The sequence below is a fragment of the Pistacia vera genome, unplaced genomic scaffold, assembly GCF_008641045.1.
Source record: "Pistacia vera cultivar Batoury unplaced genomic scaffold, PisVer_v2 Contig169, whole genome shotgun sequence".
Taxonomy (NCBI): domain Eukaryota; kingdom Viridiplantae; phylum Streptophyta; class Magnoliopsida; order Sapindales; family Anacardiaceae; genus Pistacia; species Pistacia vera.
In genome coordinates this window covers 449054-471102 of record NW_022195779.1, presented here as the reverse complement: position 1 = coordinate 471102, position 22049 = coordinate 449054, and the positions used below count along the sequence as shown (strand labels likewise).

The 22049-nt window shown below is 38.3% G+C and overlaps 2 protein-coding genes and 1 non-coding gene across 4 annotated transcripts; 1 reads left to right on the top strand and 2 right to left on the bottom strand.

The window, feature by feature from the left end:
• Positions 1-14221: 14221 nt before the first annotated feature.
• LOC116125641 (agamous-like MADS-box protein AGL104) lies at positions 14222-16537 on the bottom strand. Its single transcript, XM_031411360.1, has 10 exons — positions 16282-16537; positions 16086-16139; positions 15927-15945; positions 15781-15842; positions 15387-15575; positions 15161-15260; positions 15017-15076; positions 14672-14811; positions 14369-14573; positions 14222-14242 (listed from the first exon to the last, which is right to left on the bottom strand). Exons 1-9 carry the CDS (start codon positions 16464-16466, stop codon positions 14369-14371), a joined length of 1014 nt encoding a protein of 337 aa, XP_031267220.1. The 5' UTR covers positions 16467-16537; the 3' UTR covers positions 14222-14242.
• Positions 16538-18940: 2403 nt separating this feature from the next.
• Positions 18941-21466, top strand: LOC116125640 (E3 ubiquitin-protein ligase APD2-like). Of its 2 annotated transcripts, none has more exons than XM_031411358.1 (8): positions 18941-19154; positions 19236-19462; positions 19549-19645; positions 19730-19807; positions 20425-20645; positions 20729-20798; positions 20896-21193; positions 21278-21466. In XM_031411358.1, exons 1-8 carry the CDS (start codon positions 19058-19060, stop codon positions 21354-21356), a joined length of 1167 nt encoding a protein of 388 aa, XP_031267218.1. In that variant the 5' UTR covers positions 18941-19057; the 3' UTR covers positions 21357-21466. The 2 variants fall into 2 exon arrangements, with proteins under 2 accessions (XP_031267218.1, XP_031267219.1); XM_031411359.1 differs by having other exon boundaries at positions 19026-19158.
• On the bottom strand, positions 20028-20100 carry TRNAR-CCU. The gene has a single exon. It is a non-coding gene; the product is annotated as a tRNA-Arg (tRNA).
• Positions 21467-22049: the final 583 nt, after the last annotated feature.

Below are 22049 nucleotides of genomic sequence, written 5' to 3'. Positions count from 1 at the left end.
ACTAGATCATTAAAAGATAGATCAATAGCATTTAGTTTCTGGAGATTACCAAGAGAGTTAGGGATGCTTCTAGAAATGTTATTTGTGGCCAAATGTAATTCCTATATCTCCTCGAGTTGGCCAATTTCTGGAGGAATTTCACTAGAGATTAAATTGTAGCTCAAATATATAAAAAAATTGAACTGGAGGGGTTCAATGATCAGTGTGTAAGAATGGTTGAGATACTACACTACCAGGAGCCAGCATACCACTTTAAAAATATAAGATGATTGTTGCTTTGACATAACTTTCTTTGATGGTTTCATTTTGACGAGGAAGATATGTTATTCTTTATTCTAAACTCTACAACCAAACACAAAATAAAAATTAGTTATTATTAGTAATCCCTACGTATTCATCCCATTTTCATATCCAAAAGCAAATTGATGATAAGTAGTTCTATAATATCATATGTCACATGAATAGTAAATCTTTACCTAGTCCAATGTAAATGGTAGGGAACAGAAAAATATTTGACAGCAGCAATAGATAAATGATACAAACCTTAACTAAAACAACAAAACCAATAGCTCAAACACTCACAAAATAGTAATATCAACAATACAAAATTAATAAGAAACAATTGGATATGAATTATATTGATATATATTGATAACGAGTATAATAAGGAAAAGAAATAAAGAAGAATAGTAATCAAAAACACGTTTACTAGCAATTCGAGGAGCTAGTGACCTCCCAGCAATAATCCCTTGAAAAACCAGCTAAATGAATCATGAAATTAGTCCCCCTTATAAGCACCCTCGGCTCCCCACTAATACCCTATAATATCAGGACACGTGTGCCTAATATTCTAACTAATTCTCACTACCTTTATTCCCACAAGTGGTCATTCTCCCCTGCTTGATATACCATTTAATAACGGGTGGTCTATCGATTCCCCCCTTTGAAGTGTCACATTGTCCTTAAGGTGGAATAGAGGAAATTAGATGACAATCATGTCATAAGGTTCTTAGGTGGCTTCTAAAAGAGGAAGATCCTTCCATTGAATAAGGACTTCCTTGGAACAACCTAATAAAGTGCGAGTAGAGAACACAACTTCTGGTTGAACTAAGACCTCCAAATCCTCGGTGAGAGATGGAGGCAAAGGTTGACTGGGGACTGAGCTATGTAGGCTTCGTTTGAGTTAGGATACATGGAACACTGGGTGAATACAAGTTCTGGCAAGGAGGGTCAATTTGTAGGCCACTTGGCCAATTTTTTCCACCACCTCAAAGGGACCATAAAACCGTGAGCTTAACTTCTCATTTATCTTCTTGGCCAATGACCTAAACTTGTATGGCTGCAATTTTAAATACACAAAGACCCCAGTCAATTCTCTTCTATGTACATCGGTAGCCTCTTTCATGTGTCCTTAAGCAACCAGTAAATTGTCCTTAAGTTCACTAAGGATAACATTTCTCTTCAATATCTGCCTATTTACATCTTCCACCAAGGAGGGGCAATCTGTAAATTTCAATAGGATGGGAGGGTACTTACCATAGAGAGCTTTGAAAGGAGTTATCTTCGTTGACTTGTGGTACATAGTATTGTACCTAAATTTAGCCCAAGACAGCCATTTAGGCCACTGTCGGGGCTGAGAACTACAAAAACACCATAGGTAAGTTTCGACACAGCAATTAACAACCTCGATCTGTCCATCCGTTTAAGGATGGTATGCTGAACTAAATTTCAGGGATGTGCCTACTGTCTTGAATAACTCTTGCCAAAAGTGGCTCATAAACACCCTATCACAATCTGATACTATGGATCGGGGAAACCCACGTAACTTTACTACCTCTTTCACAGAGACTTCAACTACTTCTTTGGCATTATAGGGGTAGGAAAGTAGGATCAAATTGCTGTTCTTTGTCAGTCTATCAACTACCACAAAAATGATGTCAAAACCCTTGGATTTTGTAATCCCCCAATGAAATCCATGGTGAGATCTTCAAAGACTTGATTGGGAATGGGTAAGGGTTGTAACAGGCCGATAGGTTTCAAGAGGCAGTGTTTGTCGATTTGGCAAATAATACAAGACTTCACAAAGTCCTGGACATCTATTTTAATTCCCTCCCAAAAAGCAACTTCTGCCACCTTTTAATAAATCCTAAAAAACCCTGAATGGCCCCTAATGGGACTGGAATGAAACTCTTCTAGTAATTTGGAAATAAATTTTGAAGTTTTAGGGAGTACTAACCTCTTTTTATACAACAAGTAACCTCTATAGAGTTGATAATGCAGCCTGCTGTTTGGGTCAAACAATAAGTCTGAATGATGACTTGTTACTTGGGATCATGCTGGACTTCTTCGACTAGAGCTTCATAATCAATGAACTGGACCATAGAGATAGCTTTGCATTCAACTTCTTCCTCTCCATGGGACAAAGCATCAACCACCTTATTTTTGTTGTCAAGGTAGTAATGTATCTCAAATGTAAATCCCTTGAGTTTGGAGATCCAATTTTGCTGTTCTAGGGTTTTCATTTTCTGGTCAACTAAGGACTAGAGGCTTCTTTGATCCGTTTTGATTATAAACTTGTTGCCTACGAGGTAATGACTCCACTTGTGGACTGCGAGACTAGCTATGGCCATGAGCTCCTTCTCGTAAATTGACTTTTGTTTGGATTGGGGAGAGAAGGCTTTGCCCAAGAAAGCAATTGGTAGAGATTGTTGAACCAGACCTACCCCAAGTCCTTGCCTCGATGCATTTATGTGAACTTCGAATGGAATGCTGAAATTAGGGGTTGCTAACACTGGTATAGTAGTCATGGCTGTTTTCATTTGTTCGAAGGCTTGTTAGGCCTTTTCATTCCAACTAAAGGCATCATTTTTGAGTTCTTGGGTTAAAGATAGTGCCATAGTTCCATACCCCTTTTCAAACCTCTTGTAGTAACTTGTGAGGCCTAGAAATCCTCTCAGACATTTCACATCATTCGAAACTAGCCAGACTTTCATTGCTTCAAGCTTTTGAGGATCTGCCTCAACTCTTTTTGCCGACACTAAGTGACCCAAATATTCAAGTTTCCCCTAGCCAAACAGGCATTATAATGACTAACCACCAAATCATCATCCTGTAGTATCCTAAAGGCTTGAGAAAGGTGTAGTATATGGGTGCATATGTCTGAGCTGTAAATTAGGATGTCATTAAAAAAAAAAAAAAAAACTAGGGCAAATTTTCTGAGGACATGTTTGAATATGGTGTTCATAAGGGCTTGGAAAATGGATGGGGCGTTAGTTAAACCAAAAGGCATCACTAGAAATTCGTAGTGACCCTCATGAGTCCAAAATGCTGTTTTTGGTACATCTTCCTCCTTAACTCTAATCTAGTGATATCCAAACTTTAAATCCAGTTTGGAAAAAATGGTTGCCCTGGCTAGTTCATCTAATAGTTCATCAATGGTAGGAATGAGAAATTTGTTTGGTATGTTGATGCTATTAAGTGTTCTATAATCGACACAAAACCTCCAACTGTCATCCTTCTTCTTAACCATTAAAACTGGACAAGCAAAGGAGCTGGTGTTAGGTTGGATAATGTCAGCCACTAACATTTCACCAACCAACATCTCAATCTAATTCTTTTGAAAATAAAGGTACCTATAAGGCCTAATGTTAAGGGATTGAGCTATTTCCCTAAGCACTATGACATGGTCATGTTTCCTTTGGAGTGGTAATCTAGTAAGTTGATCAAACAAATGTTTAAACTCCTCAATGCCTTTGCTACCCAAATGTCACACACTTAACTTCTTTGCTAAGTTCGTGCGACCTTAACACTTCGAAAATGTGTTAAGCAGCCTAACACTCACACAAACTCAAAGACTAACAATATGCAAATAAGAGAGATACGTGGAGAGAAAATGTAAATTCTGTATTGAAGGATTACAACTTATGAACTTTACAAAAGGCAGTGGCATATTTATAGGCTAAAACTCCTCAAAGAATATGACTAGATATATTGTATACTTAATCCTTAAGTAACACTAGGTGACAACTTTTGGAATGAATAATGCTTATCCTTAAAGTTCCTTTGCCATTAAGTTTACTTAGCTATGAAGTATACTTAGCCACTAAGCAACGTGCAGCACACTTGAGTCACCGAGCAAGCTGGTTGTGACATTCTCACACACTTAATGTTGCGACGCCCTCGTCGCATTATCCTTATAGCGCAGGATTAAGTCTTGAAATTGCCAAAATAAGTCTTCGATCTCCCAATTGGCTTCGGCATTAGAAAGTCCCTTCCATTTGATGGAGTATTCCCGATAATTTGGCATACCATGTCAGCAAATGACTCTATTAGCAAGTATCTTTTCAACCTCCTTGTCAAAGAATGTTACAACAGTTGTTGGTGCTCGTTTAGAGACTCTTCGGGATGGCTCCTCCGAGTCTTCATGGAATGGTTTTAGCAAGCTTACATGAAAGACCGGGTATATCTTCAGTTTCGGAGGAAGTTGGAGTCGATACGAAACTTTTTTGATGCGTTGTATCACTAGAAAGGGCCCTTCATATTTGCGCACTAGGCTTTTGTGCACCTTTCTTAGTATCTTGAATTGTTGCGGCAGTAGCTTTACAAGGGGCAAATCACCTAGATCACCTTCTTGGAACTCAACGTGCCTTTTTTTCTTGTCTACCCACTTTTTCATTCTCTTTGCTGCTTTATGTAGGGTTGCACGAGCAAGTTCAGTTTGTTCATGCCATGACTTGGCTAACCTGAAGGCTGCGGGGCTCTTCCCATCATAGCGTGTGGCTAGGGAAAGAGGTGTGTTTTGCTGTTGTCCCATAATGATCTCGAAAAGACTCTTGTTGGTTGTCTCGTTCCGCTGCAAGTTGAATGAGAATTGGGCTATGTCAAGGAGCTTTGCCCAATCTCGCTGGCTAGCACTCACATAGTGCCGCAAATATAGCTCTAACAGTGCATTGATGCGCTCAGTTTGGCCATCAATTTGGGGATGGAAGCTGGTTGAGAAGTATAGGTTTGATCCTAGCATCTTGAATAACTTTGTCCAAAATCTCTCGGTGAACCGAAGATCTCGATCACTGACTATGCTTGTTGGAATGCCCCATAACTTGATGATGTTGTGAAAAAAAAAGCTTGGTTGTTTCCTCTATTGTGCAATCGGTGGATGCAGGGATGAAGGTGACATACTTGTTAAACCTGTTCACAATGACTATGATGCTCCCGAACCCTTCAGACTTTGGCAAACATATGATGAAGTCCATTGAGACACTCTCCCATGGTCTCTCGGGCATAGGTAATGGTTCTAGCAAGCCTGCTGGTTGTTGTTGCACTACATTGTCTTGCTGGCAAACAAAGCACATACACACATACCCCTCAATGCTATCCTACATCCCAAGCCAATAGTAGGCAGATTTCAAGAGAACAAAGGTACGTCTTATACCTGGATGGCCTACCCACAAGGAGTCATGACACTCCTTAATCAACTCTTTCCTCAAATTGTCTCATCTCGAGATTTAGAGTCGATTGCCTTTGGTGTAGAGTGAGCTGTCAATCAGCCAAAACCTCCGGGTTTTCCCTTTTTCTACCAAGGCAATGATGTTTCGAGCCAATGGCTCGTATAGGAGTCCCTGCTTGATTCTATCAGCCAATGCACTTGTGACTTGATTGATGCTCGCCAACTCGGCCTTACGGCTTAGTACATCTGTCACCACGTTGGTCTTCCCTGGCTTGTACTCCAAGACATAATCAAACTCGGCAAGAAAGTCCTGCCATCGTGCTTGCTTCGGACTCAACTTTTTTTGAGTCTGAAAGTAACTTGTTGCGACATTATCTGTCAAAGTAACAAACTTAAACCCAAGTAAGTAGTGTCGCCACACTCTAAGGCAATAAATGATGGTTGTCATCTCCTTCTCTTGCACGGTGTAACGCTGCTCAATCTCATTGAGCTTTCGACTCTTGTAAGCAATTAGATGCCCATTCTGCATGAGTACTCCCTCGATGGCAAAGTCAGATGTGTCGGTATGCATTTCATATGGTTGAGTGTGGTCTGGCAAGGCAAGCACCGATTCCTTGCTGATTGCAGTTTTCAATTCTTCAAAGGCGGCTTGACATTCACTTGACTATTCCCACGGCTTGTTCTTCTTGAGTAAGTCTATCAATGGGGCTGCCTTTGCCGAGTAGCCCTTAATGAACCAGTGATAGTAGTTTACTAATCCCAGGAAGGATCGTAACTTTGACACTTTGGTGGGTGTTTCCCACTCTTGAATGGCCCGCTTTGCTATCTTCCATCATAAGTTGCCCATCCTTGATCTTGTGACCCAAGAACATTACTTCCGGCTTGGTGAAAGAGCATTTCTCCTTCTTGATGTATAGCTTGTTGTCCCGCAAGACTTGTATCACTTCCCTTAGGTGGTGCACATGCTCCTCTCAGGTTTTGTTATATACTACTATGTCATCTATGTAGACGACCACAAACCGGTAGAGATAGGGATAGAATATCTTATTCATCAAAGTACAAAAAGTAACAGGTGCATTTGTTAGACCAAATGGCATAACTAAAAATTCATAAGACTCATACCTTGTAACACAAGTGGTGTTTGGCTCGTCGCCTTTAGCTATGCGCACTTAATAATAACCTAACCGCAGATCTAGCTCAGTAAAGTAGCGGGCATGACCCAGCTAATCGAAAAGATCGGCAATCAAAGGAATGGGATAGTTATTTTTCACGGATACCTTGTTAAGTGCTTGGTAGTCTATGCACATCCGCAAGGACCCATCTTTCTTCCTTTGAAACAAAACTAGTGCGCCATATGGAGCTTTGGAGGGCTTGATAAACCCTGCATCCAGTAGTTCCCGCAACTGTCTCCTTAGTTCTGCTAGCTCCGATGGTGCCATACGGTAAGGACCTTTAACAGGTGGCTTAACGTCTAGTTCTAGCTCAATCTGATGATCTACCTTCCTTCTAGGTGGTTGCTCCTTTGACAGCTCGTTTGGTGAGACATCAACAAACTCTTTGAGTACTTGTGTTACTTCCCAGGACACTACCTCTGGTGGGATGAGTTCCTCATCATCATACTGCTTGAGGATGATCAAGTAGCTTTCCTCCTTTTTGATGTCTTTCTTGAACTACATGGCCGAAAGCACCATTGTCTCTGGCTTGGTAGAGCGGCTAGTAGGCAACACACAAGCTTGCTCTCTACCTATGATACACATGGTGTTGGTTGAGGGCAAGGGAAATGTCTTGACTTGTTCCATAAACTCTAAGCCAAGGACAACTTGGTAGTCATCCATCGGTGCAACTGAGAAATCTATGTAGCCGGACCAAGTTCCCATCATCATTTTGACATGTCGAGCTACTCCGTGTTTTGGTTGAGCCACTGAATTGACTGCTTTGATGGTCCTGCCACCTCCTGAAGCTTTGAGGCTTAGCCGGCATGCTTCACTTACTGAAACGAAGTTGTGCGAAGCTCCCGTATCGACCATGGCTTTTGTGGCCTTCCCATTGATGGTAATATCAACATAGAGCAACCCTTTGGCTTGGGTTTTTGGTGCAGACTGGATCCCATTGAGAAGTTGCATTGATCCCATATGTGCCCCATCGCTACTGCTTTCGGCTTGCTTGCCCTCTTGATGCTTGGCTATAAGGGAAGTGAGAGTTTTCTTCTCCGGACAATCTTTCACCCAATGAGGCTCATTGCAAATGAAGCAATTGTTGCAGGGTTTGTTGGAGCCTTTGTCCCAGCATTTGCCCTCATCCTTGCCCTTGGATGAGGAGTTGTCTTGGCGGTTGTCTCGGTAGCTCTCTTTAGATTGCCCTTTGTCTCCCGCACCTTTAACAAAGTCGCCCTTCTTATCTTTGGGTTGCCAGTGTGTTCCTTTTGGTTGCTATAATCTATCAAACTTTCAGCAACTGCTATGGATGTGGTAAGGTCTTGCACTCCCCGAGCTTCATTTTCACCCATGACTGCAACCCATCCATAAAGTTGAAGAGCAAATCCTTGTCGGACATCCCAGGGATCTCCAGTATCAAGTCGGTGAAGTCCTTGATGTAATCACGGATTGTCCCTGTTTGCTTGATCCTTCGAAAGCGAGCTCTTGCCTCATCCTAGGCATTTTCCGGGTAAAACTGCTGCCTAAGCTCTTTCTTAAAATCATCAAAGGTAGAGATAGTGCAGATACCTTTTTCAATGTCTCATTCTCTTCTCCTCCACCATAGCCTTGCGGTGTCCAAAAGATAGAAGACTGCAGTTTCGATCCTCGAGCTTTCCTTCGTGACGCCTACGGCCCCAAAGTACTTGTCTAGTCCCCAAAAGAGGTTGTCAACTTCTTATGCCTTGCGTGAGCCACCAAAGCTTTTAGGCTTTGGTATGTCAATCCTTTGGCTTTCAATGACATTGTTGCCGGTCCTTGCATTGCACTAAATCAGCTTACACCTCGTCTAAGCGAACAAGAGTGCTGTTGACTTCGGTTTGGAACACATGAGGGGTTTTGGCAAGCTCCCCTACGAAGATTTTTCCCATTTCGGCCCTTAATGACTCCTCCAATCGAAGCAACATGGCTTTCGCAACAGTGTGGGTTTCAGACACCTCCGTCTCTAGATCATCCACTCGATGATCTTGCTCTTCCGACTGTATGCTCACCCTTTCTTCTATACGAGATAGACATGAGTCAAAACTAGAAATAAAGTCTTTAGACTTGCCTTTCTGCCTTGAGGGGTTGGGGTTAGGGTCGACTCTCTCCGAACAACCACGTTCTTGGGAAGCCTCCATCTTAGCCGTCTTGGGTCCCTTTGTTGAAGCGACAGTGTCTTTTGCCATTGAATAAAAACTAAGGTTATTCTAACCGAGGCTCTGATGCCACTTGTCACGCACTTAACTTCTTTGCTAAGTTCGTGCGGCCTTAATACTTCGGAAATGTGTTAAGCAACCTAACACTCACACAAACTCCAAGACTTACAATATGAAAATGAGAGAGATAAGTGGAGAGAAAATGTAAACTCTGTATTGAAGGATTACAACTTATAAACTTTACAAAGGGGAGTAGCCTATTTATAGGTTAAACCTCCTCAAAGAATATGACTAGATACATTGTATACTTAATCCTTAAGTAATACTAGGTGGCAACCTTAGGTGGCAACTTTGGGAATGGATAATGTTTATACTTAAAATTCATTTGCCATTAAGTTTACTTAGCTATGAAGTATATTTAGCCACTAAGCAACGTGCAGCACACTTGAGTCACCAAGCAAGCTGGTTGTGACACTAGGCTCCTAAGGTTCCACTTCTAATTCTAGTTTATACTCAATTGAACAGAATTCCACCAAATACTCAATTCCTGCTATTTGTATCGACCTCAACAAGGCCTTGAGGGATACTACAATTTTCACTAGTGATGGGTCTCCCTGTAACATCACACGTCTATCCCCAATCTCAAATGCCATAGTTAAATTCTTCCAATTCGCACATACGTCCCCAAGTGAACTCAACCAGGATACTCCTAGTACCATATCTGCTCCCCCAAAATAAAAAGGAAAATAATTTTGTTGAACCATAACTCCATGTATCTCCATTTGTACTCATTTATATATCTCTTCCCCCTTTACTGTCACCCTGTTACCTACCATCACTCCAAAAGTCTTTCCCCTTTCAACCAATATCCCCAATCTGTGCATCAACTCATGTAAGATGAAATTATGTGATACCTCACTATCCACCAACAGATAACTTCTTCCTTTCCAATGTGTCCTTTGATTTTCAGAATCTTGTCTGATGTAATACCAACAATTAAATTCATTGAAAGAGCCAAGGAGTTACCTTCGGTTATGGGTTCCTCATTAACGACAGGTATGAGTTCTTCTTCTTCTGCTTCTGCTTCGTCATCCTCCCATGCAAGAAGAATCTACAGAGACTTGCTTTTGCATCGATGATTTGGGCTAAATTTTCCATTGCATCTAAAGCACAGACCCCTTTCCCTCTTATATTGTATTTATGCCATTGACCGCCGTAAGAAATTCTCCTCTCTAAAGCTAGATGCTGCCATCTCAAATGGTTTCTCTCTCCTGTCGAGTGGTTTATTTGTCCAAGAATACCCTTGTTCTGGCGTTTATGTTGAGTTTGGCCACCAACTTGGTCACCCAAATTCTGGGCTTAAGGACACCCAAGTGTAAGACTCCCTTCCACTTTGGGCTTTAGCAAATTTGAGTTTACCTTTATCCAATACCCAATTTCTTTCTTCAACCCAGTGGGCCTACTCCATCATCCCAATTAAGCCATTGGGCTTCATTAGGCGCAATTCAACCCTAATTTCCTCTTTCAACCTATTAATAAAAATGCTAATTAACATCTTCTCCCCTAACTCCTTCAAAAGTGCAGTATGAGCCTTAAACTCCTCTCGGTATTCCATCATCGACGTCGACTGCTTCAAGGCCACCAGAGCCTCATAAGTTGTCCCTTGGAAAGACGGTCGAAATATGGCAATCAAGGATGTCTTAAAACTCTCTAAGAGTGGATTGGTGCCCAAGACTCCAGCCATTAGTACCAATTCAAAGCTCTTCCTTCCATGCACACGATGACTCCCTCCATCATTTCTGTTTCTTCATATCGGTTGATAGTGAAGTAACGATCTACCCTGAAGGTCCACCCAAAAGGATTGTTACCATTAAAGATCAACAACTTCAGCTTTTTGATCCTCTTGTCCGCCTTCATCAACTTCTAGCTTCGTTGTTGTCATTATTTTGATTTTCCGATGATGATGATCTCTCTTTCTCACGAGTTCATCTCTCATCCATTTCTTCTCTTAATCGCATTAACTCTCTCATTTTCGTCAAGTATTCCTTAACACTACCCAAATCGACCTTCATCATACTCATATCTTCCTTCACCGTTTTTATTTCTTTTTCAACACTATCCATTATGTTCTCCATTTTTTATTTTACCATTCCCCAACTTAGCTCTTATACCAATTTGATATAAACCTCAACCAAAACAGCAAAACCAGCAACTCAAACACTCACAAAATAGTAATATCAACAATACAAAATTAATAAGAAACAATTGGATATGAATTATATTGGTAAAGAGTAGAACAAGGAAAAGAAATAAAGAAGAACAGTAATGAAAAGCACGTTCACTAGCAGTTCGAGTAGCTAGTGACCTCCCAGCAATAATCCCTTGAAAAACTAGCCGAATGAATCATGAAATTAGTCCCCTTTATAAGCACCCTCGACTCCTCACTGATACCTATAATATCAAGACACATGTGCCTAAGATTCTAACTAATTCCCATTGCCTTTATTCTCCCAAGTGGTTATTCTCCCTTGCTTGCTATACCGCTTAGTAACAGGTGATCTATCAATAAATCAACACTCACCTATCGTTTCTCTATATTCAACAATTCCATTTGACCATGAGAATTTCTTCTTTGAGGAATTTCATCAAATAGTTTTCATGTTCAAGACTTGAAAAGCAATATCAAGAAATTAACTCTTAACTTGGCCAATACATCAAATTAAATGGAGTTTAGCCAACCTTCCACGATGACAATGTAGACCACTTCAGTGGTTGAGAACGTTGCAAGGGCCCTTTGTTTGAAAGACTCACTCAAGTATTATGGCGAAATGGCGATGCATGAGCTAAACTTAGAGGGGGGAAAAATTACGCATTGGTCCAAGCCCACTTTGACAAACATCTTTTAATTTTTCATGGACTACCCGTTAGGTACCTCCGCTGATGTTTCAATTAAAAATAAATTGCATCGAAATGTATAAAAAATGCCCAGGTATCTCCACTAATTTTTTTACTTTCCTCCATAATCACCTTTCAGCTTTGTTTTCTAACACTAAAACATTAAAAGCATGGAGAAAATGATCATTTCTGTAGTATATTATTTTAAAATAAAAAATCAAAGGACAAAAGTAGTTGGACATCAAATAGGATAAGACTAATTTTTACAATAATCATAATGTCTACTCTTTTTTTTTCATCATTAACATAACCCATCGTTATCCTTGTATCAATGGTGGCTGCCTTCTTAGATAAAGGGTCGGCTGTCACTAAATTTTTTCAACTGTCTCTAAATTTTTTCAACATTCCTCTTCCATCATCACAAACATAATCAATCTTGAGAGAGAAAGTGATAGACAGGGGACCAGATCTGAAACGATGGCTAGCCATGGTTTGCTTATTACAAATATGGTTGTCGATCCATGGACATTCATTCATCTTTGTTAATTCATGAAATTGGGCATTAGACAAACTGATCAATTTTATCTTTCGCTGATTTAAATATGATATTTGTGTTCTCTCTCTCTTTAAGCTTTTACAAATTTTCGATATTGTTGATTTTGGTGATAATTTGTGGTTATATGATGCATAGATGCCATAGAACATATGTATGCATGCATGTGTCTGTTTTGTTACACAAGTAAGTTATCTTTGCTCTAAAATTGATTATTATTTTTTTTTATTTTTTTTTTTTTTTTGTTTGCTTCATTTCTGCATTCCAAGTCCAACCTTTCTTCCACATCGGCATACCCTATTCCCAAACTTGATCACACCTCCGTTGACACCAAATTTAAATGTAGCTATGCCTCAGTAATTGAAATTCAAGATTCACTCTTTTTTTTAAACAATTCTGGAGAAACTAAAAAGAAAAAGGGTGTAAAGAAGGCTTTTTTGTTTAGAAAAATAAGTGCCTTTGAAATGAACATTCCCAATTATCGTTGGTGTTCATGCTGAAATCTGATTGCCAAGTGAATGGTTTTTTCCTGTCTAGAATTTACCGAGTCAGTAAATGGAATCCATATAGAGTAAACGACTTATTCCCACCCAAATAATGGCTTAATAATACTTCTCATCCAAAACGTTTCAAAATACAACTTTATTACCCAAAACACAATTCTATTAGTAAATTTTATTGTAAGAAGGGCAGAATGGTCAAAATTCTATTATAGGTAAGGGCAGGATGGTATTCACCTCCCACCGTTCGCTAGCCATCGTACAATTAGGGTTTCGCTGTTCTAGGCCAAATTTCGGCTGAATTCGGTGGCAAAAATTCAATTTGGCTCCACCACCTGAACCACCAACCTGTACTCTAAAAACCCCCTTTAACATTGACACTTGGTAGCCCCCCGTTCGCCTGCCGCGACTTGCGCATATCGCCACAATTGGGTTGATTTTTTTCAAGCTAAAGTGGTTTTGATTTGATAATTTTTTTAATTGATTTGGTCTTTGATTGTTTGGTGCTTATTTGGATTTGTTTTGTAAGATGTTTCCTGTGCATACCAAGTGCTTGACATTTTGTCCTACTTAGATTTCCCCTGCCTCAAGTGTGCGACCAGTACGTTCTATCCCTCCCAATGTGCCCCAACGCATAGCTGCTTTGCCGTCACCACCACCAGATTTGGTTATTTTCCTTTTGCAGCCATCGACGATTGAGGAGTGATTATGGATAAGGGTGAGAGGGGTTTTGTTGGGCGGATGCCAGTGAGTTGAATGGCGGCGACAAGGTCAATTTCCAATGTCGAAATCAGGCGAAATTCAAGTTAAGGCGTGCGAAACTTTGATTTGCAGTGGCTGACGATTGGAGATTGATCTTTAGTAGGGATATTTTCGTCTTCACAATTAATATCATTATAATTAACGTAAATTATAAATGGAACATAACGTTTAGTTAATAAAGTTGTATTTTAAAACATTTTGGGTAGAAAAGTATCATTAAGTCATTATTTGGGTGGAAAAAAAAGTCTTTTACTCATCCATATAAGTTAAAGTACTATTTCGTAGCCCCCTTGATTTATCCCCTTTTTGTATGTCAATGGATTACATGATACATGTTAAAATGACATATAAGTCTTGCAATATCATGATTTTCATCTTTCAAACTATTTTTAGAAGTAAATAAGTAAATACTGGTCCTTCCAGGGGGGAAAAATTAAGGAAGAAAAGACTTTGCTATATATAGTTTTAAACTTTTATATAAGGCCACGTTCAAGTTTATTACAATTAAAATGTCACAATGTACAATTGTAGAAACTACAAGGCAATTAATAAATTTATTTTTAGAAAACTGAAACAAATCAATGTAACTTATGTATAAAATAAAGAAGAAAGAAGAAATTTATAGAGAAACTAAATAAATGATCACGGTGGCTGTTGATCACTGGGCGTCAAGATGGTTGATGGTGTAAACTGAGACAAATACAGGTCAAGTAAAGCTCGTCCTCTAGGTTGTGAAGCGGGAATGGGACTATTACCTGCCAACATTTTATAATAATCATTCATAATTTGTCACATAGACAATTCACAATGGCTATCGTTAAGGATAAAGGTGGGGTTTGGAATATCCATCATTATTACGTATTCGGATTTTTTTGGCTAACCTAATTGACGGCCTGCACTACATCAATACCTGTGGGATAAAATTCAGTCCATGGGGACAAGTTGACGTCAATCACTTGTCCAATCTCAGGACGTTGCATATTATTGTCCTCCTGCAACCCAACTCTTGGCCTTATCTGCTCATAAATGTTTATGTTTTCTCCATCAAAGGGATTTGAAGGCGGCTGTAAGATTTCAGGTCGATCTCTGAAAAAATAAGAAGATTGTAGCATTTGAATTTGCACACAAGAAGTGAAGCATGTAACTCAAACTGCAGCCTTTAGAAAATATTATTCAGTGATCACCTCGGAGGAAGAAGGCCGTTTGAATCCAAAAAATTTAGGATCTGAACTTGTGGGTCTCTTTGTGGAAGCCACTCCAAACAATTATTTGGACTTTCTGCAGCTAAACCTTTCAAGTCTGGCGTTTCCGGAGGAAGATGTGCCTGCAATAGTTAAGTTGGAAAAACAAATTACTACTAGACATCCCCTTGCAACTATATATATATATATAATGTACAGTTATCTCCTTGCAACTATATATATATATATGATGTACAGTTATAATGTTCCGTGTATATCTCTTCTTTCTTATAAGGATTTCAATTTATATAACCATGTTTATTGTAAAGTCCAGCATAATTTACTTACATGTGAAGTTGATGGTGTGCTCGGAGAATTATGATTATACTTCTCTTCCAAAAGTTGCCGCTGTTTTCATAAATTTTATAAGTCCATTATTTATCTGCTGCAGCCATTCAAAATTAATACAACTCAACAAGGAATAGACCTTACCTTGCGCAGGCGAACTTGTTTCAAAGTTTCCTCAAGGATTTGAGCTCGGTACTCGATTTCATACGAGGTTGTTATTTCAGATGGATCACTTTCAAAGATCCTTGAAAATTTGGTTGATTAGTAAAGAAACATTTGAGAAAATTTCTTCTTCCAACAAATGATGAAAAAGTTGTGGGTTTTTTTTTTCTTATCTCTAGCTAATACTTTAGCCTAAAGTAAATGGTACCTTAGTCGTTTCTCCATATTCTGTATCTGAGACCTATACTTACGAATTTCTTGTTGAATATCCTGTAATTCATCCATTTGAAGTGGTTCACCATAACAATTAAACGATAAAATGATAATAAGTAGCAGGATGGAAATAGAATTCATGCATGAAAATACCTCGATGTGGGAATGAACCGTCATTGGGTTACTTTGAATAAAGTAACCAAAACAAAAGAAAAAAAAGAAAAATGAGGGTCTCGTTAATTAGAAAAGTCAATTTCGTAAATTAACGGAACTTGAAATTATAGTGCAAATTAATTTCATAAGCAGGAAAGTAGGCAGGTGCAATATACAAGTTCAAGAGAAAAACATGCTGGGTAGGTAACATTAAGAAATCAAGGAACAATTCAAACCTGGCTTCTTGATATGTTTGATTTGCCTCACCCATCAACTTACCAACAGCTCTTTGTAGAAACTGAAAACCCAAGAAAATCCAACTTTATACACTACTCGGGTGGGTGACAAGTCTATACGATTATATTTGGAGTGTGCCTATTACCTCTTGATTATGCAGTCTTCTTAAGGTTTCATCATGGTATACGTACACAAGTAAATTACCCACATCAAAATATGAAGAAAAATCCATATAAAATAAATAAACAAAAAAAGAAAAGAAAACTGGCTAGGTATGTCTCAGTTCCGATTATAAGATCGTTACCTTCCTCGCTCATGCTCTGGAAGATTGACATAACGAGCCAAAATTTCCTCAATGCTTAAACAAACACAAAAAGAAAGCAATTTTAGTTACGGAGAGATACAGCAATTTAGGTTAAATCCAATTGATCCTTCACAAAGCTGTCAAATAACATTAACAATAGAATTGGATATATATGGTTTATACTCGTATAGCAGACCTTTTGTTTCCAGAAAAAAGACTGACTCTTCCAGATGGGGAGAACATGATGAGAGCTACATCAACATCACAGAGGACAGAAAGTTCATAAGCTTTCTTTATAAGACCATTTCTCCTTTTTGAGAAAGTGACTTGCCTATTAGTTGTATTTTCAATCCTCTTGATCTGGAGCTTCACTCTTCCCATGTCTTTCTAATTTTAAGAGAGAAATCTACACCCGTTTAACTTTTGAGATGATTGATTGCAAGTTGGGAATTAAAGTGGTTTGGTCTGAATATTGGAGAAGGATCATGTTCATCACTCCCCACACATATATATATAATTCAAAATATATAGTTAATGAAAGAAGAGGATACAAGCAAGAAGGAAGAAGGAAATACACATGTTATAATTTTGTCATTGTTAGGCCATTCAAAGAAGATGACATGAGAGAGACAAGGCGGCGTGATTAAGGCCAGATTGATGTATCTCATTATTCCAAAGCGGATTTGCATATCAGTATCTCAATGTATAGAGAGCAGGGAATCCTTTCCTTTTCTTTATCATTATAATTTCTGGTTTCTTCTTCTAAGAAGATTCTCAATCAACGATTTGTAAGTTGAACTATTAGGGCTAGATGATTTTTGACTTTATTGCCATTACCTAATTGGGTGTTAGGTGACTGATTTAGAATAATTAGGTGTTAATTCGGTGAAGATTCATTTGTAACATTAATTTACTTTTTTAATGTTCAATGGGAGACGAATCAATCATACAATTGGATAGCCTTACCACTATATTATGAAAACGATGTTGAAGAGAGTAAACAGTTAAGAGAGGATAAAAAAAAAAAAAAAAGAGATAACAGAAAATTTAAGAAGGATGCATAAATACTTGTGATGATTGTAGATGTATCGTATTGCTTTTCTGTTTTGCCGAGCGTCGGAAAGAGTCGATTTACTAATGCAAAATCCATTCTTTGTTCGGCGTTGAAATAGCCGATGTCCATGGTCAGCTAGCTTGAATTGAACCGACGATGAACATAGGATTGCCAAAGAGAGAAGTCGGAGGCTTCAATTCGTCACTAGATACTTATCAACTGCATCAATTTTGATAATGAATCTTTGGAATATACTATTTTGGTTTCTCAGAATCGCATCAAAAAGAGGCGTTATACAACTAGAGCTCTAGCATTTGCATATATATATTCAGCTTAAATATTTAAATTAATGTGATTTCAAGATAATAATTTAATAGAACCAGATATCCAAAATCTTAACAGTAACCTGTTGTAAATAGATCATAAAACATTAGACGTGTGGAAACTGAAAACCATGGAATAAAAAACAAAGCATCTTTCATTATTTGATGTGTTCGAGGTATGATGTGCGGCAGTGTGTTTGTGAGGGTCCCACGTAGCACACGGTATTTTACTTTCAGTTGTGTCTTTAGGCGAGGTTGACGAAGACGGTTGCCTGCCACTTGCAACGTGTCAATAGTTTTCGATGCTGTATCTGATACTATTTTGCATGAATGGCCACTCCCACGTGGGTCTCTCGGCCCTCCACTACTGTCTTTTTCGAGCCGAGCCGGCTCCACGGACGATAAAAAGCTCATTTAGAGTTCGGCTCGATAAGACTCGGTTCGACTCGACTCGAACTCGGTTCGTTAACCGAGTCGAGCTCGAACACAGTGAAGCTCGGCTCGTGGGCTCACGAGCCAGGCTCGGTTCGATTAAGCACTGTACACTTCACAAGGTGTTTTGGTGATTTTTTAAACTATTAGTTATTAAACCGATATTTTCCAGTGAAAAAGTTTTAAAAAATGATAGTTTCCCCCTCAAAGTGCAAATTTGAAATAACACAATAACGAGCTCGTGAGCCCAACTCGCGAGCCGGTTTGAGCTCGACTCGAGCTTGAGCTCGAGTCTTAATTTTGAGGCTCGCCAGGGTCGACTCGAGCTCGACACTGTTGTAAATGAGCCGAGCTCGATAAGCCAAAAGCTTGGCTCGGCTCGGCTCGTTTACACCCCTATATATCACTGCTTAACTGCGATCTTGTTCAAAGGAAATGGGTCCACCGTTTACATAGAGGTTTCCTTTTCACTTGTAATGTTGTGTTTAATTTTGTGAAAGATAAATGTTTCTTTTGTCGGTCTTTGCTTGGGAACCAGACATATCCATCAATTAGTGTGTGAATTTACTGGGCTTTCTCTAGCGATCTTGCAAACAGATTTGGGCTCCAAATGCTAGGCCCGGATTCAAATTAAGGGCGATGATAAATAGTCCATATGCTATTCCATTTAAAATAGACAGTATGTTATAGTAAATATATTTAAGAAAGTTTATATTTTATTAAAAATATTTAATATAGTAAAGTAGAGTGTTGTAGTAAGCTTTGTGATAATAGTATAAACTAATATGATTTATTGATGAAATTTTGATGAATTAAATCAAAAAATTAGAATGGCGATTTTGTTTTTGTAAAATCAATAGCTGTTAGCAGCCATCATCATTTTACAAAGTAATAAAACAGATTAGTGTAATTAACAAGAAAAACAGGCGATTGGCCCTCAAAGCCAATTGGGCTGACCCAAGTACCCTTACACAACTTACAAGTTACACCTAACATTCAAAAACTAGCCATTCAATTCCCCGCCACCGCTCACAACAATAACTGCAAGTTGAAACACACCTCTAATAAACCTACTAGTCTTCTCTCCTAATTCATCATCTTCGCCAGAAACACTGACTCTTGTTGTTATATCTCTTTCTACCCAAAGACACACATCATCAGCCATGTTAAGGCCAGTTCTTGCTCCTCCTATTAGGCATCGTCAGCGGTGGCAAGAGAGCTGGGCACGCTTGATAGCCCCTTTGACCTTATGGATATGTGGCATGTATAATTTGTGATTTTCTCCTCCGATTTCTCTCGAATTAACTATTCAATGCATTTTTACCTTTTTCCTTTTTGCAGTTACTGTGAGTCTAAGATATGGTTACTATGGGGATTATCGCATGGTGCTTGGACCCAGTTCATCAAGATTGATGAAAGCAAGTTCTGTGTTTGTAAAGCAGGTTGAAGTGAGAGATGATGACAGGAAAGGGGTTCTTCTTTATGGGTTTTCTGAGAAGCCTGAATTGAGGTTGGAAACCAATTGGAGCGTTTCAAAGTTTTTGATTGTTGGATCTTACAGTCGCAAGGTGACATTTATGTTTCTTGAAATTTATTTATTGCTTTGTATTTCCCCAAGAATTGAAAATTAATAAAGTTAGATCTATATTATTAGGGGTTTTCTTTGTGGTTGAACAAAGGCTCCAGAATCCATATGAGATTGGACACTCAGAGTACAAGTCTAAATCAACTCCAAGTGGTTATGATTAAGGGTAAGTTAGTCTACTTTCTTGGAATTTTAATAATAATTCTCTCATGAATTTTACGGTATAACAAATGTTTACATGATTCTCTAGGAGAACGAAAATTTCAAACATTGCTGCCCAAACTCACCAGTTCCTCAGAATCATTTGCCCTTACTGACACAATAACTGGTATGATTCTGTTTTTTCAATTTTTTCGTTTTTTTTTTTTTATTAATAAGAATTATCAACTTTATATTATATGATTAAAATTAAAATGAAATATAAACAAAAATATTTAAAATTCTTTATACTAAAAATAATGTATTAAAATTAAAAAGAGATATGAACAAAAATGCAATTTTATTTTTTATGATTAAATGAATAATATGTTGTAAAAATATTTGAATACCGCGCCAGATAGGGGTCGAACCTATGACCTTCTGCTTAGGAAACAGACGCTCTATCCACTGAGCTACAGGCGCTTTACAGTTTCCTCGCCGAAAACGTTTTATAAATAAATACTTACAAAACTCTTATTGCCTTGTCCATTTATGGAGTTTTTTTTTCTTTTTTTAAAGTTGATCGATAATATAATTGTTAGAGAAGCAAAGGTTCTGCTTAACTTTGACCTTTATGATCAATATCACTAATTCCTGTCATTTAGCTAGCACTGTTACTGGAAAGCACACCAGTAATAGAAAAGAAAATGCCAAATTAAAATGAGAAGAATGCTACATATGTAAGATAGTTGAAACTCGAAAGTATCTATTAATATTTTAACTATATCTAATGCATTTTTTTTTCAGGTAAAGTTGCTGAATACACTATTGAAGAAGATGACAGGTACTATATTGGTGTCCTTAACACAAATCCCAAAAGTATAATAATGCCAATGAGTGTAAATGTTACATCCAAATTGTATGATCTAACGAAAGCAAAGAACGTCTGTTCAACATTAAAGGGATCATGCCGGCTCCAACTCTTGTTTCCCAATACTCATTATGTCATACTAACAACACCCAACAATGTAAGGCCTCATTTTTATTTCCCACCATTGTAGTTTGCTCAACTTCCCTGAAACTTTAATCTTAATCAAAAAATTTATTGCAGGGGGATCTAGATGGATGGTATGTTGAACTATCTTTTGTTGCTCGAGTGATAACCTACATAGCAATTTTAGGTACAACATAAGATACAAATATCATTTGATGCTTCTACTCTCTTTACAATATCTGAAACCAAGTCTATAGCCTGAAATTTTTTATGTTTGTTTGTAGGATTTATCATAATGGTTATTTTTCTGATATTGAAATACCTTGGAGCTTGCGATGTTGAGGAGGATAACTTAGGAGATACAGCGATAAGGGAAATATCTGAGACTGACCCTATAATACCTGAGAAGCCAGTTCAATACACGTATGGAACAAATGAAGAAGATGATGATGGAGGATCGTCTAGCAGCTCTTCGGAGGATTTGTATGATGCAAAATTATGTGTTATTTGTTACGATGACCAACGAAACTGCTTCTTTGTTCCATGTGGGCACTGTGCAACCTGCTATGACTGTGCTCAGAGGTATATGTGCACAAAAGGACCTTCAGACATGTTCTCTTTTGTAGTAAACTCTTCAGAGATTTTAATAATATGTGTTTTTTGCAGGATTATGGAGGAGGATAGTAAGATGTGTCCAATATGTCGCAGGCTTATTCACAAAGTTAGAAGATTGTTTACCCCGTAGAGCTAAAATGAGCTAGGAAAATTGTGTGATTGTGTTTGAGAAGAAATTTGATGTGAGTAGAGTGTAAAGGATTTTTTTTTCCCTGGATAGAGTGAGTGCTTTTATTTTTTCGCACTTGAGTCCCTAGCTCAGTTTCCCAAATTACCAATTGGTTATTTACTTTTTTGGATCAAGCTACAAGGTGATGGACGACTGACTGAAGGTGGTGAAATATCTTGGCAGCGCAAGGATAAACAGACTTCTCTGTTCAAAGAATTAAGGTGTTAATTAGGTGTTCATGAAATTGGAAAAGGGTATCAATGGTCTTGTAACGCATCTTTGTGACATTGTCACTAATTTGTTATCAGAGAAGATTGAAATTTGTCCAATGTGTACTCCATTTGTAAAAGGGTTTCAATCACTTCCAGAGAAATTATCTAGTACTTTATATTCTTTACTCTAGTAGAAGAAATTTTTCCTCCAAAATGGACACCTGAATGTGAAAACATATTGCTTTTACTGAAAAGGAAGTAATTGATATTTTCGTCTATTATTAGTGAAACTCGGATGCCATGACAGTTTACAGATAACAACTGTACTCCTAACCCAAAGATAATAAACGAAAATGAAAATAACATTGTCGCTTCTCCTCTGCCCTGTTCTGCTCTGTTCAGGTTGGTGATTTCCCTTGAATGTCAAATGACCAGGATTTAC